At 40.4% G+C, this 19,676-nt stretch overlaps 1 protein-coding gene across 2 annotated transcripts in view; it reads left to right on the plus strand.

Moving 5' to 3' along the window:
• Positions 1 to 19,676, plus strand: part of gpr158a (G protein-coupled receptor 158a) — a 140,943-nt gene that overhangs the window by 79,462 nt on the left and 41,805 nt on the right. For both annotated transcript variants that reach the window (XM_061921584.1, XM_061921585.1), the window contains 2 exons: positions 7,643 to 7,869; positions 11,080 to 11,148. In XM_061921584.1, coding sequence (XP_061777568.1) covers positions 7,643 to 7,869; positions 11,080 to 11,148 — 296 coding nt within the window. The remainder of the gene's footprint in view (positions 1 to 7,642; positions 7,870 to 11,079; positions 11,149 to 19,676) is intronic.

Raw genomic sequence — 19,676 nt, forward strand, 5'->3', positions numbered from 1 at the left:
CAGCAGTGTACAGAACTGATATCGAATTAAAAAAAAAAAAAAGTAAATAATGGGGGTATAAATGGAAACAAAATAGAAAAATATTTCAATAAGAATAAAAATAAAAAGCAACAGTGAGAATAAATATATAACGGTAAAATAAGAATATAACAAGAGAAACTAGGTAGTAGTGACCATGTTATGAAAAAGTAATTGCGAGGAGTTGTACAGTCTTATGGTGCTGAACAGGCTCCTCTGGCTACTGATAATGGTTTGTTATGCAGAGGTGTACTTATAACACTGTTATAAACCAATTTTAATATTTAGAGTCACCTCGTCTCAAAATGTGTTTTTTTTTCTGCTTAGCGGGAACGAAACAGAAAGTAATTCAGACTCAAAAGTAGTTATTTAAATAATTTTCTTGAGAGTAGATATTCGGTGATACAACTACTTACAATCCATCAAAGACCAAGGAGCTGGTCATTGACTTTGGGAGGTCGAGTCCACGGTCACAACCTATTGTGATCGAGGGAGTTGAGGTACAGACCGTGGACTCATTCAAGTACCTCGGGGTTTGGGTGGACAATAAGCTGGACTGGACTGTTAACACGGACCACCAGTACAAGAAAGGACAGAGCAGGCTGTACTTCGCCAGGAGACTGCACTCCTTCAACATCTGCAAAAAACTCCTGTGGATGTACTACCAGTCTGTGGTTGCCAGTGTTCTGTTCTACATGGTAGTGTGCTGGGGGGGCAGTACATCTAAGAAGGACAGCTCCAGACTTGAGAAACTGATCAGGCGGGCCGGTTCTACAATCGGAATGAAACTGGACACACTGGTGACGGTGGCAGAGACGAGGACTGTTGACAAACTAGTGAGCATCCTGGATGATGCCAGTCACCCTCTGCATAGCGTTATCAGTAGCCAGAGGAGCCTGTTCACTGCTAGACTGCTTCATCCCAAGTGCAGGACTAATAGACTCAAAAACTCCTTTGTCCCACACACCATTAGACTGTACAACTCCTCTCTGGGGCGGGGGGCGGGGGGTACTAGGATGACAGGGGATGCAAAACAATAACAGTGCAATATGTTTTCATAACATAGTCACTACTGCCTACTTTGTCTTGTTATATTCTTATTTTACTGTTATATTTTTATTCCCATTGTTGCTTTTTAGTTTTTATTCTTATTGTAATATTTCTCTATTTCATTTCCATTTAAACCCCCATTATTTACTTTTTACTTTTATTTAAATTGATCTCAACTCTGTACACTGCTGCTGGAATTTTAATTTTCCTGAAGGAATCAATAAAGTACTATCTATCAATCCATCTATCTACTTAAGTACGGAAAACTCTGGAAGTATGTAGTAACTTGAACATGTTTTTGGTAGCAATATTTTTGTAGCTATATTATTAATTGTGCGTGTTAGAGACAGAGACACACGACTTGACCATGTACTACAAAATATGCTCATACAATCACCTCTGACGTTTTGTTAAGGCTAATGTTAGCATTTGCCCGGCTAAAACAAAAAAAAAACATCTCCAACTTACCCCAACATGTTTTCTCGAGTTGGAAGTGGAATTCTTGCAGGCTGAAATGTGAACTTTTCTGACTTTTTCTGCCTATGTAAGTAGACATTGAAGAGCTCTGCTGCCTCGTATGACATCATGTCACTTTGGGTCGTGGTTAGCAACTTGCATGGCAGCTCCCTCTACCAGTGTGTGAATGTGTGTGTGAATGGGTGAATGTGGAAATAGTGTCAAAGCGCTTTGAGTACATTGAAGGTAGAAAAGTATAACCCATTACTGGAACAATTATTTTTAACAAGTCAGACATAGGTGTTTTTGCAAGCAGTAGTCAATACATTATGAATAAATATAATGATGATATACAGTACAGGTAAAAGTCTGGACACACCTTCTCATTTCAATGCCTTTTCTTTATTTTTATGACTATTTACATTGTAGATTGTCACTGAAGGCATCAAAACGATGACACCTGTGAAGTGAAAACCCTTTCAGGTCTTGAAGCTCATCGAGAGAATGCCAAGAATGTGCAAAGCAGTAATCAGAGCAAAGGGTGGCTATTTTGAACAAAGTAGAATATAAAACATGTTTTCAGTTATTTCCCCGTTTTTTGTTCTAGTACATACTGTAAGTCCACGTGTTCATTCATACTTTTGATGCCTTCAGTGACAATCTACAATGTAAATAGTCATGAAAATAAAGAAAACCCATTGAATGAGTGTCAGAGTTTGTTGTTGACGAACCCCAAAATGTAGAGAAGGAGACAGGCATGGAGTGAGCAAACATGATTTAGTCTTTAACACGAAAACAAAACCAAACAAAGGGTACAACAAATAGCGCGCACGAGGCGGATAACAAACTTGGCTATGGACAAACAAAACCGGAAGCAGGGAACAAAAGACAGTAAGCTACAAACAGCTACCGAATATAGCTTACTGCAACGCTGCATTGACGCGACACGACACGACAGGTAGCAACCACAAGTAGCAACGACAATCATCCAGGCCTGACAGGAAGACAAAGCAGGTACAAATAGGAGCGGGCTGATTGACACCAGGTGTGGCCAGGTGCCAATCAGCCGCAGCTGAGAAGAAACAGCTCCCAGGGAGAAACACAGGAAACAGACAAAATAAAAGCGCTGACAGGAAACACTACACACACAGAGGAAACAAAGACAAATGCAGGGGAAAAGAACTAAAACATAGTCAAACTGTTAGGGACAAGCCTGACAATGAGGAGAAGGTGCGTCCAAACTTTTGGCCTGTACTGTAAATAAATGTAGCAATTGAAATTAAACTCAATGTAACAGAGTAAAATTATTGTGGGTTTTTTTTCACAAAAATACTCAAGTAAAAGGCAAAAGTATGTTGTTATAAAATTACCCTGATTAGTACAATTTATACAAAAAGTTACTTAAGTAAATGTAATGGTGTAAATATCTTGTTTTAACAGTATTTAAATTAAAATACCAATGATTGTCACACACACTCGGTGTGGTGAAATATGTCCTCCGCATTTGACCCATCCCCTTGTTCACCCCCTGGGAGGTGAGGGGAGCAGTGAGCAGCAGTGGTGCCGCGCTCAGGAATAATTTTTGGTGATTTAATCCCCAATTCCAACCCTCGATGCTGAGTGTCAAGCAGGGAGGTAATGGGTTCCATTTTTACAGTCTTTGGTATGACTCGGCCGGGGTTTGAACTCACAACCTGCCCATCTCAGGGCGGACTCTCCAACCCATAGGCCAATCAGTAGGTGTCTAGGCCACTGAGTAGGTGCTGAGGTAATGTCTCCTTGAGCCTATTTTTTAAGCTCCAAACATGGATACAAAAAAATTACATTTTCCTCGCTTGTTTACTCATCTATGGAGGTCGTTTTAATGATCAAAGGAAGGGCTTCGCCACACATCTTAAAATACATCCCGGAGCTCTGCCAGGCTTCCGACAGTCCGCTACAGACGTGAGAGTTGTAAGTTTGATCATATAGCGTCTATGCCAGGAGTTTCCAAAGTGCGGCCCGGGGGCCATTTGCAGCCCACAGCTAATCGTTTACCGGCCCGCCACACATTCTGCGAAAATTGCAAAATTGATAGTATTGCAAAAATTTAAAAAAACATTTTAAAAAAGTGGAATGAGGTGAAATCTAAGGAGAAAAAGTGGCAATGTTGACACAAAGCTGCCATGCAAGCAGTTTTTTTTGTTCCTTTTGTCTTTATTTTCTTTTTTTTTCCATTGCTCAAAAAAAAAAAGGACAGCAAAATATGTTATAATGAATTATTACTTAAAAATTATCACTTTAAAATGTTTTATGTGGAAAAAATATTGCATATGTTGTGTGGTTGCCATATAAAAACATCAAAGTTTTGACAAAGGAGAATAAAACAAACAAAATAATAGTTCAAACTTAAAATTGACAGATATATCGGAAGTTGATCTTGAAATTTAAGCGTTAAAAGTAAAAAATTAAGTAATAAAATGTATCACTTTATGAGTGGGGAACCTTTCGGATCTCAAATATATTTAGTAGGATTTTATTTAACTTTTCATTGTGATTACTCAAAAATATTAAATAATTAAAATCAATGGTGTCCATGGGCTTCACGGTGGCAGAGGGGTTAGTGCGTCTGCCTCACAATACGAAGTTCCTGCAGTCGTGGGTTCAAATCCAGGCTCGGGATCTTTCTGTGCGGAGTTAGCATGTTCTCCCCTTGAATGCGTGGGTTCCCTCCGGGTACTCCGGCTTCCTCCCACTTCCAAAGACATGCACCTGGGGATAGGTTGATTGGCAACACTAAAATGGTCCCTAGTGTGTGAATGTGAGTGTGAATGTTGTCTGTCTATCTGTGTTGGCCCTGCGATGAGGTGGCGACTTGTCCAGGGTGTACCCTGCCTTCCGCCCGATTGTAGCTGAGATAGGCGCCAGCGCCCCCCGCGACCCCGAAAGGGAATAAGCGGTAGAAAATGGGATGGGATGGGTGTCCTGCATTATTGATCTTTGAGGGCTTTAATTGCTAAATAAATGAACTCTCCTGAAGGAATCAATAAAGTACTATCTATCTATCTATCTAAATACTGCATATTTCAGTTTTACTATAAAAAACAAAGTTGTCTTTGACAGAAAAGGCATAAAACCTTATTTGTTTTACTTTATATCAACCTCAAGTTGATATAGAGATTTACTGTAAGCATTAAATAAAAAATAATATAATTTGATTTATTTTTTAACATTTTAGTGACTGAGGTCCTCTATGCTCCCCAGGACCCCTAAGGATAAAAAAAAAAAATCCATATATTTTGTTATGGTTTGAAAATGAAAAATATCAAAATGGCCCCTGCATGCTTTTTCCGTGTGCGGCCCTCTGTGGAAAAAGTTTGGACACTCCTGGTCTATGCTAACCTAGAATGATGTTATGTTTGATTGGTTGATTGATTGAAACTTTTATTAGTAGATTGCACAGTACAGTACATATTTCGTACAATTGACCAAAAAATGGTAACACCCGAATAAGTTTTTCAACTTGTTTAAGTCGGGGTCCACGTACATCAATGGATGTTAGCACTGTAGCTCTCACAGCAATGTCCTCCCCTGTTGTTGTTGTCCATTGTTAGCTTCAGAACTTAGCGCCTTCGGTCTCTTGTCTCTGCTTCCAGTCTTTACAGAAAAGTCCACTTGTCTCAGTACTTATCGACTTAGCGGTGTAGTGTACTTATGCGGCGTGACCCACTCTTGAATTCATTTCTGATCCCCCGCTCATGTCCGTCCTCACGCCGTCCCCCGCGTCCTTGTGGAGATGAAAGTGTGTCGCCGTGAGTCATCATCCCGCTGTCATATGCGGATCGACGGCACGCGTGTTGACTCTACGTGTTCGCACATATAGACGGTGTTGACACAACCTTGATGAGGCCATGCGGGGTCAGAGTGGAATCAGTTTTTGTTTATCTACTCAGGAACAGTGGAGTTCATCATATAGCAACCTTTCGATACATACTTTAAAGATTTCAAAAACTAACCAACATGTTTGGTATATGCTCAACTCGCTTTATGTTACACTGTAGATCAGTGGTTCTCAACCTTTTCTCAGTGATGTACCCCCTGTGAACCTTTTTTAATTCAAGTACCCCCTAATAAGAGCAAAGCATTTTGGTTTGAAAAAAAGAGATAAAGAAGTAAAATACAGCACTATTTCATCAGTAAATGATTTATTAAGTGCAAAATATTGCTCATTTGTAGTGGTCTTTCTTGAACTATTTGGAAAAAAAGATATAAAAAAGAACTAAAAACTTGTTAAAAAGTAAACAAGTGATTCAATTATAAATAACGATTTCTACACATAGAAGTAATCATCAACTTAAAGTGCCCTCTTTGGGGATTGTAATAGAGATCCATCTGGATTCATGAACTTAATTCTAAACATTTCTTCACAAAAAAAGAAATATGGAACATGTCCACAAAAAATCTACCTGTCAACATTGCATTGTTGCATTTCTTTTCACAGTTTGTGAACTTACATTCATGTTTTGTTGAAGTATTATTCAATAAATATATTTATAAACGATTTTTAAATTGTTGCTATTTTTAGAATATTTTTCAAAAATCTCACCTACCCCTTGGCATACCTTCAAGTACCCCCAGGGGTACGCGTACCCCCATTTGAGAACCACTGCTGTAGGTGACCAAGTAATTTAGTGGAGATGTTATATCTCAATAATGATGAATAATTTGGTTATTCTAAAAAAAAGCAGAGGGCCAATAAACTTACACTTGGAAACAAACTTTTCACCAAAATTACTAAAAATATTAGGAACTTTTTTCTTATTTTCATAATATTTGTAATCATAATATATAATTGTGTATATAAATATTTTGTTATCACATAGTTGGTAGATAAAATCATATAATTATTTTCTTATTAATTTTCTTTAACCAAGCATGAGATTTTGAACTAGAGATGTCAGATAATGGCTTTTTTGCCGATTTATACAGTCGTGGAATTAACACATTATTATGCCTAATTTTGTTGTGATGCCCCGCTGGATGCATTAAACCAGTGGTCCCCAACGCTTAATAATTTGTCCCGCGGCCCGGGGGAGTTATGGGGGGGTAATCTTTTTTTTTTTTTTTTCTTTGTCATGAAAAAGGGACGTTTTTGTCATGAAAAAGGGAGGTATTTGTGGTTGGTGCACTAATTGTAAGTGTATATTGTGTTTTTTATGTTGATTTAATGAAAAAATTCAAAAATTATAAAAAAAATATTTTATTTTTATTTATTTTTTTCAAATAAAAATGAAGAAAAAATTCTTCTGCGGCCCGGTACCAATCGACACACGGCCCGGTACCGGACCGCGGCCCGGTGGTTGGGGACCACTGCATTAAACAATGTAACAAGGTTTTCCAAATATACTCAAGTTATGCAAAAAAATGCCAACATGGCACTGCCATATTTATTATTGAAGTCACAAAGTGCTTTATTTTTTTTAACATGCCGCAAAAACAGCAGCTTGGAATTTGGGACATGCTCTCTCTGTGAGAGCATAAGGAGGTTTAGGTGGGTGGGGTTGGGGGGGGGGGGGGTGCGGTGGGGTGATAGGTAAATAACACTGTTAACATGCGCTGAACTAAATTAAAAAATTTTTGAGAACACTCATGAAAAATGACCTTCATCCATCCATTCATTTTCTACCGCTTGTTCCTTTTGGGGTCGCGGGGGTGCTGGAGCCTATCTCAGCTGCATTCGGGCGGAAGGCGGCGTACACCCTGGACAAGTCGCCACCTCATCACAGGGCCAACACAGATAGACAGACAACATTCACTCACTAGGGACCATTTAGTGTTGCCAAATAAACCTATCCCCAGGTGCATGTTTTTGGAGAAAAATTACCTGCAGGCTGAAAATGTCTCATAGGCCACATTTTGGCGACCCCTGTAGTGTATTTTTGTGTCCTTGACTGCCTCTCAGTGCTGCTGTCTCTAAATGTTTGTCCATTTGAGTTAAGTAAGAGGTTTCTTGGACTTGTTCTTTCACATCAAACTCATCCAAGCATCAAGAGATGAATAATTAAGATGGAGTGACGACCAAGTCCACGTCAGTCTGTCCATGTTTGCATCTGATGCTAAATAACAGTGTCCTCCACAGGGACGAGGCCAAAGGGGACGGTGCCAGACAGCGGGCCCAATGCAGACGAGGCGTCTTCCAGCGACTGCCTGACGTGTCAGCCCGGCTGCGCCTTCTGCAAGGACGACACGCCGTGCGTAGCGCGTGAGGACGGCGCCCTGCGCTTAGCGGTGCTCTCCTTCCAGTGCCTGTGCATAGTGGTGGTCTTCATAAGCATGGTGCTCGTCTACCACTTCCGCAGGAACAAGGTACGCGTACCTCCAGCCGGAGTTAGTCCCACTTTTGATTGCCCCTCACGGTGAACACATGTAGGCGGTCACAATGAAGCTTTGAAAACATATCAAACAGCATCAGCACCTTGGACAGCGACCAGCATGAGCACGCACTGATCGTGTGTGGGTGTAGTTCTTTGGAAAAAAGAAACCGTTTTTATCTCAATAATAGGCTCTCTCGTGATTTACACTTCCAGATATACACGCCTCATCACTTAACCTCAAGGAGCTGAGGAAGTCATTTTGTTGCTCCTTTTAGATTTTACTTTGATCACTACAACATCTAGCTCATTTTCCTTCATATTCATTTCCACACAACCTTGGTAATGTTTGTCTTTTTTTCATTTTTTGATGTGTTTTGCTTGTTTGCAGAATTTAGTGCCGTAAATATTATGTTTACCGGAGGGAGTTGACGGCACAGACACAAGGGGGAAGTAAAGCTGTATGATTTATTATATTAACAGGCAATATATATATATAATAATCAAACAATACTAACAAATAACTATAGCGTGGTGTGTGTGACAAAATCCAAGAGAGTGTGTGTGGTTAGCTGTATTGTGTGTTATTAAGTGTTGTGTTGAGCGAGAGGAGAGACAAATCAGGAAGGCAGTCCATGGTCATGCGGGAGGTCGAAATCCAAGGGAGGCAGTCCAGAATCCAGAGGGGAACAACAGGGGATCACAACAGGTGGTATTAATAAATAGGTGTCGGTGTCTAGCAGGACAGATAATCAGCATTTCCGTTTTCTTGGCGTTGAGTTGCAAAAAGTTAGCGGACATCCATTGTTTGATTTCATAAAGACACGCCTCCAGATGACTACAGTCCGGCGTGTTGGTCAGCTTTAGGGGCATGTAGAGTTGGGTGTCATCAGCAAAACAGTGAAAGCTAACACCGTATTTGCGTATGATGTCACCTAGCGGCAGCATGTAGATGCTGAAGAGTGCAGGGCCAAGAACCGAACCGTGGGGAACTCCACACGTTACCTTAACATAGTCCAAGGTCACATTGTTATGGGAGACGCACTGCTTCCTGTCAGTAAGATAAGAGTTAAACCAAGACAATTTCTCGTTTTTATTATCGTATAACATGTTGGTCGCAGGCAAGCAAAATGACTCTGAGGCCATTGGAAACTTTGCACAAACAATCGCTCAAAATCCTTGACCGAAAACCACAACATTACCATCACTGTTCAGTTCTCCAAAAATATAGATTGTCAAACTTGGCTAATATTCAAAGATTAGCATCAATACGAATGGCCCATCGAATCCTAAATAACACTGCACCAGCACCACTTAAGCACTTTGTCCAGTTTACATCTGCTGTGACAGCTAGAAACACACACGCCTCCACCAGGGGGCAGTGTAGCGTACCCAGATGTAAAACATCTTTTGCACAATCAGCTTTTTCATATAAAGCCATAAAGGAATGGAACGACCTCACAAGAAACTTGAAAAGTTTAACATTACTCTTCATTCACAATTGAAGTTAAAAAGTGGCTTTCGAGCAATCAAAGCTGCTCACACGGTCACTAAGGTGGGCACTATATTTGACACATATACTTAATGTGTATTATATTTATCAATGACAGCATTTTTGTTGTAAATTGTGAGGTGTGTCTGTTAAAATCATGGTTGTTTTTACAAATGATGACAAATGTTAACAAGAGCATGTATTGTCTTTGTGTGATGATGTAAATGAGGTGTGGTTGTATTGTATATTAAATATGTGTCCATGAAAGGGCCTTTTATGACTTTTCTTAATTTGATTACGTGATATGGTATAATTTTATTGTCATAATTTTATTGCATGATTTTTGTATCCCTTTGAGTTAGGTAGCCAGGGACTACAGATGGAAATTAGCTATTTAGCTATAATCTGGTACAGAACCTATCTGTCTTTGAGCTTAAAGGCCTACTGAAACCCACTACTACCGACCACGCAGTCTGATAGTTTATATATCAATGATGAAATATTAACATTGCAACACATGCCAATACGGCCTTTTTAGTTTACTAAATTACAATTTTAAATTTCCCGTGGAGTTTCTTGTTGAAAACATCGCTTAATGATGACGCGTATGATGACGCGTGCGCGTGACATCTTGGGTTGTAGCGGACATATTAGCCCAGAACCACACAGGGCTAAAAGTCGTCTCTTTTCATCGCATAATTACACAGTAATTTGGACATCTGTGTTGCTGAATCTTTTGCAATTTGTTCAATTAATAATGGAGACTATAAAGAAGAATGCTGTTGGTGGAAAGCGGTGGATTGCAGCTGCCTTTAGCACCAAAACACAGCCGGTGTTTCTTTGTTTGCTGTGAAGCTTTAACACAGAGCGGTCAAGCGAACAGGTTTCTCTACGTCAACCAGGAAGTTTTTGGATGGGAAAATTGTGATATTAAGTCAGCTCTTACCGGAAACTTCAGTGGATTATGGGACCTCCTCCTGTAGCTGTCAAAAAGGCATCTGTGATCTTGGCTCTTCCACTGGCTTCTCTCTGAGACACTGGCGTTCACCACAGCCATCCGACTTTCAGGTATGACTTTACAATCTCACTAAAACACTATTAAAACAATAAGCAGATAAGGGATCCTCCAGAATTATCCTAGTGAATGTGTCTGGAGCTGTCGCTTTTTCTTTTTTTTTTTTTTTTGTGCTTCACTCAAACTTTCCTCATCCACAAATCTTTCATCCTCGCTCAAATTAATGGGGAAATTGTCGCTTTCTCGGTCCAAAAAGCTCTTGCTGCTGGAGGCTCAGATTATAAACAATGTTCAGATATGAGGAGCCCCACAACCCGTGACGTCACGCGCACATCGTCTGCTACTTCCGGTAAAGGCAAGGCTTTTTTATTAGCGACCAAAAGTTGCGAAATTTATCGTCGATGTTCTCTACTAAATCCTTTCAGCAAAAATATGGCAATATTGCGAAATGATCAAGTATGACACATAGAATGGACCTGCTATCCCTGTTTAAATAAGAAAATCTCATTTCAGTAGGCCTTTAATGTTTCTGGCATTGTCCCTTCAAATAAAGACTAAACTACTAAACTACAAGGCTAAGTCCGACATACCAATACATTTTGTGATACGCTCTAATAAAATATTATAACCTGTGCATGTTTACGATACATGAATTTGATTGCTTGTAGTAATTGTGCTGCGTTTGTGTTCACGTGCAGAGTATCAGAGCGTCGGGCCTCGTCCTGCTGGAGGCCATCTTGTGCGGCGCTCTTCTTCTCTACTTCCCGGTAAGTGTCCTTTTACCTTCTGTGATCTCACTGGCGTTTTTGATGACATCAGTGTGGGCCGCCATCCACTTAGTAAGCAATATACTGTACCAGGAAAACAACAATGGGGTATATGACCCCGCATCCCAAAGCAGCAGAGGTGTGTATAAAAGTGGCACGTGTGCACCAGCCAATTGTTTACCTTGTCAGTACAAAACGCTCTCTATAAATCACGCCGCTCAGCCGGGGACCTGCTTTTTGACAGCTGCATGGAGCTGGGATAAGCAGGCCTTTTGCCGCCAAGGTGTGTGAGTGTGTGTGTGTGTGTGTGTTGTGTTCATTGGCGGCCGCCTGCAAACGGCACACTGAGTTGGCTGAAGCCGCCAGCAGCCTGTCGGCCGGCGACCATCTGTTGAGAAGGTGCTCGTGCTGCTTTCCAAACGCGGCGTAGTTACTTTTAGTACGCTCTCTATCTGCATGGTTTGATCATCGCACCGACCGCTTATATGTAGGAGCCTTATTCCATCGACCAATCAGAAGCAGCCACGGCTCACTTACAATCAATAGAGCCATAAAAATGGCCGATTGTGAGCTGAGATTAAAACGGTATCACATGGCTGTGGTACTGCATTACATGGCGTACTTTGGAAAACAAGTTGCATAAACTGCACACAACATCAATGTTCTTATTCAGGGGTGTCCAAACTTGACTTGGGGGCCGAAAGCGGACTGCGTGTAAAGTAACAATATTTTTATACAGTCGGGCTGTGAATCTTTGGGTACCACAAAATTTGATTCGATTCAATTCTTGGGAGTAGCAATTTTTGCCATCATAACATCTTCTTTCGAGTTTTTTTTTAATGTATATTATGTTTATAAACTCACAAAATATGTCCCTGAACACATGAGGACTTTGAATATGACCAGTGCATGATCCTGTAACGACTTGGTATCAGATTGATACCCAAATTTGTAGTTTCATCCAAAACTAATGTAAAGCATTCAAACAACAGAAGAATAAGTGATTATTACATTTTAACAGAAGTGTAGATAGAACATGTTAAGAGAGAAAGTGAGCAGATATTAACAAGTAAATTAATAAATCATTTTCTACCACTTGTCCTTAATAATTTTCACACAATAATAGAATGGAAAATGATAAAATATGTTACTGCGTATGTCAGCAGATACATTAGGAGCCTTTGTTTGCTTACTGACTAATAAAAGACAAGTTGTCTTGTATGTTCACTATTTTATTTAAGGACACACTTGCAATAAGTAACATATGTTTATGTGGTCCCCTTTATTTAGAAAAGTACAAAAAAGTATCAAAATATTTTTAATATACAAACCCAGTTTCCAAATGAGTTGGGAAATTGTGTTAGATGTAAATATTAACGGAATACAATGATTTGCAAATCATTTTCAACCCATATTCAGTTGAATATGCTACAAAGACAACATATTTGATGTTCAAACTGATCAACTTTTTTTTTTTTTTGGGATATAATCATTAATTGTAGAATTTAGCTCGCAACACGTGACAAAGAAGTTGGGAAAGGTGGCAATAAATACTGATAAAGTTGAGGAATGCTCATCAAACACTTATTTGGAACATCCCAGGCTAATTGGGAACAGGTGGGTGCCATGATTGGCTATAAAAACAGCTTGCCAAAAAACACTCAGTCTTTCACAAGAAAGGATGAGGCGAGGTACACCCCTTTGTCCACAACTGCGTGAGAAAATAGTCAAACAGTTTAAGAAATAAATGATAAATGGGTTGTACTTGTATAGCGCTTTTCTACCTTCAAGGTACTCAAAGCGCTTTGACACTACTTCCACATTTACCCAGTCACACACACATTCACACACACTGATGGAGGGAGCTGCCATGCAAGGCGCCAACCAGCACCCATCAGGAGCAAGGGTGAAGTGTCTTGCTCAGGACACAACGGACGTGACGAGGTTGGTTCTAGGTGGGATTTGAACCAGTGACCCTCGGGTTGCGCACGGCCACCCTACCACTGCGCCACGCCGTCCCTGAACAACGTTTCTCAAAGTGCAATTGCAAAAAATTTAGGGATTTCAACATCTACGGTCCATAATATCATCAAAAGGTTCAAAGAATGTGGAGAAATCACTCCACGTAAGCGGCATGGCCGGAAACCAACATTGAATGACTGTGGCTTTCGATCCCTCAGATGGCACTGTATCAAAAGCCGACATCAATCTCTAAAGGATATCACCACATGGGCTCAGGAACACTTCAGAAAACCACTGTCACTAAATACAGTTTGTCGCTACATCTGTAAGTGCAAGTTAAAGCTCTACTATGCAAAGCGGAAGCCATTCATCAAGCTCCAGAAACGCCGCCGGCTTCTCTGGGCCCGGGATCATCTAAGATGGACTGATGCAAAGTGGAAAAGTGTTCTGTGGTCTGACGAGTCCACATTTCAAATTGTTTTTGGAAATATTTGACATCGTGTCATCCGGACCAAAGGGGAAGCGAACCATCCAGACTGTAATGGACGCAAAGTTCAAACGCCAGCATCTGTGATGGTATAGGGGTGCATTAGTGCCCAAGACATGGGTAACTTACACATCTGTGAAGGCACCATTAATGCTGAAAGGTACATATAGATTTTGGAACAACATATGCTGCTATCTAAGCGCCGTCTTTTCCATGGACGCCCCTACTTATTTCAGCAAGACAATGCCAAGCCACATTCAGCACATGTTACAACAGCGTGGCTTCATAAAAAAAGAGTCCAGGTACTTTCCTGGCCTGCCTGCAGTCCAGACCTGTCTCCCATCGAAAATGTGTGGCGCATTATGAAGCGTAAAATACGACAGCGCAGACCCCGGACTGTTGAACGACAGAAGCTCTACATAAAACAAGAATGGGAAAGAATTCCACTTTCAAAGCTTCAACAATTAGTTTCCTCAGTTCCCAAACGTTTATTGAGTGTTGTTAGAAGAAAAGGTGATGTAACACAGTGGTGAACATGCCGTTTCCCAACTACTTTGGCACGTGTTGCAGCCATAAAATTCTAAGTTTATTATTATTTGCAAAAAAAAATAAAGTTTATGAGTTTGAACATTAAATATCTTGTCTTTGTAGTGCATTCAACTGAATATGGGTTGAGAATGATTTACAAATCATTGTATTCCGTTTATATTTACATCTAACACAATTTCCCAACTCATATGGAAACGGGGTTTGTAAAAGAGAAGTCATCTATTATGTTCTCTACGTTATTTAAGACCAAAATTGTTTTTTTATTGCAATAAGAAACTAGGGTTGTGCGGTATACCTGTATTAGTATAGTACCGCAATACTAATGAATCATAATCTATACTATACAGCCTCTAAAAAGTACCGGTCCGCCACCCCCGTCCCCCAACCCCCCCGTCGTTGTCATTTCGTGTCATTGCTGGTTTACTAGCAGACAAGCATGTTCGGCAGCGCACAATCACGCGGTACTTACAAGCAGACAAAGTGTTGAGACAGAAAAGGGAGAAAGGACGCACTTTGGCTTAAAAACTAATGATAAAGGTGAAGTTATAACACTGAAACACCCACAGGAAGAGTTGCTTTAAGACATGGCTAGCTAGCTAGCGGCTAAAGTCTAGCCCCAGTCTGCAGTGTTTTAGCTACTTTTAAATCACTAATCCTGGTCTCCATGGCGACAAAGAAGTAAGTTTCTTACAAGTATCATCCCTGCAGGACGAGGAATAGCTAAACATGCTTCACTACACACCGTAGCTGCAACACAATGTAAACAAACAGCATTGTTGGACCTACACCTGACATCCAATGTAATGATACCAAGTACAGGAGCGTATCAAGTCTATACTACTTTGATTACGTCTATTTTTTGGAATCACAACATCTTCTTTCGTTTTTTTTTTTTTTTACTTACAATGTATATTATGTTTATAAACTCAGGAAATATGTCGCTGGACACATGAGGACTTTTAATATGACCAATGTATGATCCTGTAACGACTTGGTATCAGATTGATACCCAAATTTGTGGTATCATCCAAAACTACTGTAAAGCATCCAAACAACAGAAGAATAAGTGATTATTATATTTTAACAGAATTGTAGATAGAACATGTTAAAAGAGAAAGTGAGCAGATATTAACCGTAAATTAACAGGTAGATTAATAATTCATTTTCTACCAATTGTCCTTAATAATTTTGACACAATAATAGAATGGAGAAAGACACAATATGTTACTGCATATGTCAGCAGCTAAATTAGGAGCCTCTGTTTCCTTACTTACTAATAAAATATGCGTTGCGTAGTATGTTCACTATTCTATTTAAGGACTAACTTGCAATAAGAAACATATTTAATGTACCCTAAGATTTTTGGTTTAAAAAAAAAAGCCAATAATACATTTTTTGTGCCCCCCTTTATCTAGAAAAGTACCAAAAAGTCTTAAAAATATTTTCAATATAATTAAATTGTTATACAAAATATTGGTATCGGGACAAAACTATAAGAAACATATGTTTAATGTATCATACAGTTTTTATGGTAAAATAAAGCCAATGATGCCATTTTTGTGGTGCCCTTTATTTTGAAAAGTATCCAAAAAACATTTTGGTATTGAGACAACCCTACCTGCTTGTAAGAGCTGTTAAGAGAGCTAGTAAGAGTTGATCGTGATCGTAAGGTGCCGTTTGGCGAACTTGCCCACCACCACATTGTTTTTTCCAAATAACGCCCACACGTCATTGATTTACACGATTCCGCCATTACATCCGCCTCTGTGGCGCTCAGGGCGCTGGCTAATTGCAATCTAGTCGCCATCGTGGAGGCGCTGTATGCTTAGCCAAGCAATGCGGCCTAAATGTAATTAAAGGCAGGCAGATTTAGAGGCGGCTAATCAATGCAATTTGCTGCGACAAGGTGCTGGCGAGTAATAACGTTTGAAATCTGCGGCTCGTGAAAGCCAGCTTGCCAGTGAAGTTATTGGCTGGTGAGTGTATATTAAAAAAAAAATTGGAGGGGGAGGTGATGTTCCGGTGTGTAAAGCTGGCGCAGCGATGCTAAAAATAGATGCTTGCCAAATGATTGTTACAAAGGCCACTTGTCAACTGAGCCGTGGCTGTCGCACATAAAGCGGGTGGAGGCTACCTCCTGGTGAACATGGTAACAATGCAGCACCGGCGCGCTTCCACGTCTCTCCCGTGACTCCCACGTGAGTCGAAGCTGCCATGTTGAGACGCATCACTCCCCAGCCTAAATATAGACGCTGAAATATTCCGCCGCCGCTGCTTCTATTTTCAATAATTCCGCTCTTATTAAAACAGCTGGAGACACATTTCATCCTGTTCCCGTGGCATGCTGCTTTATGGAGAACTGCCTTTTTCTTTTTCTTCTTTTTTTTTTTTCCTCACCAGATTGTGTCTCATCCAATAACTTGGGCTCACACCCCACCCTCCCCCACCCCCTCCGCCTTCTCCTCCTCCTCCTGAAGATGGAGATGTGGGGATAAAGCTATTTCTGAGCGAGGGAGGTGTGCGGGAACAATCACTGGGGACTGAAATGTGATCCCTGCTTTAGTTGATCTTATTGATGATTGGAGAGGGGCTCAGTTTGGATTTGGATTTTTTATTTTTTCTGCAATGCATGCTTGTTTTGTTTGCATGTGTGTGCTGAATGTAAGGTGTTGCATTGTGCTGCCACCTGGGTTCCACTCTTCTAAAGACAACCATTATGTATAGCAGTGGTTCTCAACCTTTTTTCAGTGTGAACATTTTTTTAATTCAAGTACCCCCCAATCAGAGCAAAGCATTTTTGGTTGAGAAAAAGAGATAAAGAAGTCAACTACAGCACTATGTCATCAGTTTCTGATTTATTAAGTTGTATAACAGTGCAAAATATTGCTCATTTGTAGTGGTCTTTCTTGAACTAATTGGAAAAAAAGATATACAAAAATTGCTAAAAACTTGTTGAAAAATAAAAATTTCTACACATAGAAGTAATCATCAACTTAAAGGCCTACTGAAATGAGATTTTCTTATTCAAACGGGGATAGCAGGTCCATTCTATGTGTCATACTTGATCATTTCGCGATATTGCCATATTTTTGCTGAAAGGATTTAGTAGAGAACATCCACGATAAAGTTCGCAACTTTTGGTCGCTAATAAAAAAGCCTCGCCTGTACCGGAAGTAGCAGACGATATGCGCGTGACGTCACGGGTTGTAGGGCTCCTCACATCTGAACATTGTTTACAATCATGGCCACCAGTAGCGAGAGCGATTCGGACGGAGAAAGCGACGATTTCCCCATTAATTTGAGCGAGGGTGAAAGATTTGTGGATGAGGAAAGTGAGAGTGAACGACTAAAAAAAAAAAAAAAGACTATACAGTGGGAGCGATTCAGATGTTATTAGAAAAATTTACTAGGATAATTCTGGAAAATCCCTTATCTGCTTATTCTGTTACTAGTGTTTTAGTGAGGTTATATGGTCGTACCTGTACAACCTGAAGGTCGGCCCCACACCTTTCTTCAGCACCAGTCGACGAGTAGTGGCGATGCCATCTCTGCCCTTCGCAAAGGACTCTCTTTGAAACACGATATTTCGAAATGATCGCTGCATAATACACTGTACTTTGTGTGTGTGGTCCAATCCAACCGTGTTCGCTTGACCGCTCTGTTCTATAGTAAAGCTTCACCGTCATCTTTCGGGAATGTAAACAATGAAACACCGGCTGTGTTTGTGTTGCTAAAGGCGGCCGCCATACACCGCTTCCCACCTACAGCTTTCTTCTTCGAGGTTTCCATTATTAATTGAACAAATTGCAAAAGATTTAGCAACACAGATGTCCATAATACCGTGGAATTATGCGATGAAAACAGACGACTTATAGCTGAGAACGGTGCTGGAACAAAATGTGCTCTACAATGCGTGACGTCACACGCATGTGTCATCATACTTGACGTTTTAGCATGATACTTCCGCGTGAAATTTAAAATTGCAATTTAGTAAACTAAAAAGGCCGTATTGGCATGTGTTGCAATGTTAATATTTCATCATTGATATATAAACTATCAGACTGTGTGGTCGGTAGTAGTGGGTTTCAGTAGGCCTTTAAAGTGCCCTCTTTGGGGATTGTAATAGAGATCCATCTGGATTCATGAACTTAATTCTAAACATTTCTTCAAAAAAAAAGAAATCTTTAACATCAATATTTATGGAACATGTCCACAAAAAAATCTAGCTGTCAACACCGAATATTGCATTGTTGCATTTCTTTTCACAGTTTATGAACTTACATTCATATTTTGTTGAAGTATTATTCAAAAAAATTATTTATAAAGGATTTTTTAATTGTTGCTATTTTTAGAATTTTTTTTTTTTTTAAATCTCACGTACCCCTTGGCATACCTTCAAGTAACCCCAGGGGTACGCGTACCCCCATTTGAGAACTACTGATGTATAGCAGCGCCAGCGAAGTATAAATACTTGTTTTAATGCTCGGGCATTCGTGCTGGTTTATTTTTCATTCTATTTGATTAATATTACAGGGATATATGTCAATGTGGTCTAGAGCGCTAATCGTTTGCTGGCAACTCGAGCGTTAATGGCCAGCTGACAACAAACACGCTAATCGCTAGCTAGCTGTTATCTTAAATGCTAACATGTATATGATAATTCAATAGTTTATTACATACTTGCCAACCTTGAGACCTCCAAATTCGGGAGATGGGGTGGTGTTGGGGGGGCATGTTTGAGGTTGAAGAGGGCGGGGGTGTATATTGTAGAAGAGTTAGTGCTGCAAGGGTTCAGGGTATTTGTTCTGTTGTGTTCATGTTGTGCTACAGTATGGATGTTCTCCAGAAATATGTTTGTCATTCTTGTTTGGTGTGGGTTCACAGTGTGTCGCATATTTGTAACTGTGTTAGTTAATCATATGGCCATCCTCAGTGTGACCTGTATGGCTGTTGACCAAGTATGCCTTGCATTCACTTGTGTCTGTGAAAAACCATATATATTACGCTGTTTGTATGTCGGGAAAGCGGGCGTGACGACAGGCTGTCCTCACTCTGGTCCGCATATTAAGGGGTGAAGGTTTCAGGTGAGCAAGGACGCTAGAGGCAGTGCCTTTAAGGCACGCCCCCAATATTGTCGTCTGGGTGGAAATCGGGAGAAATTTGGGAGAATGGTTGCACTGGGAGATTTTCAGGAGGGGTACTGAAATTCGAGAGTCTCCCGGGAAAATGGGGAGTGTTCGCAACCATGAGACCTCCGAATTCGGGACATGGGGGTGGGTGTGTCGGGGTTGAGGTAGGCGGGGTTTGGTGGTAACGGGGGGTGTATATTGTAGCGTCCCGGAAGCGTTAGTGCTGCAAGGGGTTCTGCGTATTTGTTCTGTTGTGTTTATGTTGTGTTACGGTGCAGATGTTCTCCCGAAATGTGTTTGTCATTCTTATTTGGTGTGGGTTCACAGTGTGGCGCATATTTGTAACAGTGTTAAAGTTGTTTATACGGCCACCCTCAGTGTGACCTGTTTGGCTGCTGAGC

The sequence above is a fragment of the Nerophis ophidion genome, linkage group LG15 (assembly GCF_033978795.1).
Source record: "Nerophis ophidion isolate RoL-2023_Sa linkage group LG15, RoL_Noph_v1.0, whole genome shotgun sequence".
NCBI classification, from domain to species: Eukaryota; Metazoa; Chordata; class Actinopteri; order Syngnathiformes; family Syngnathidae; genus Nerophis; species Nerophis ophidion.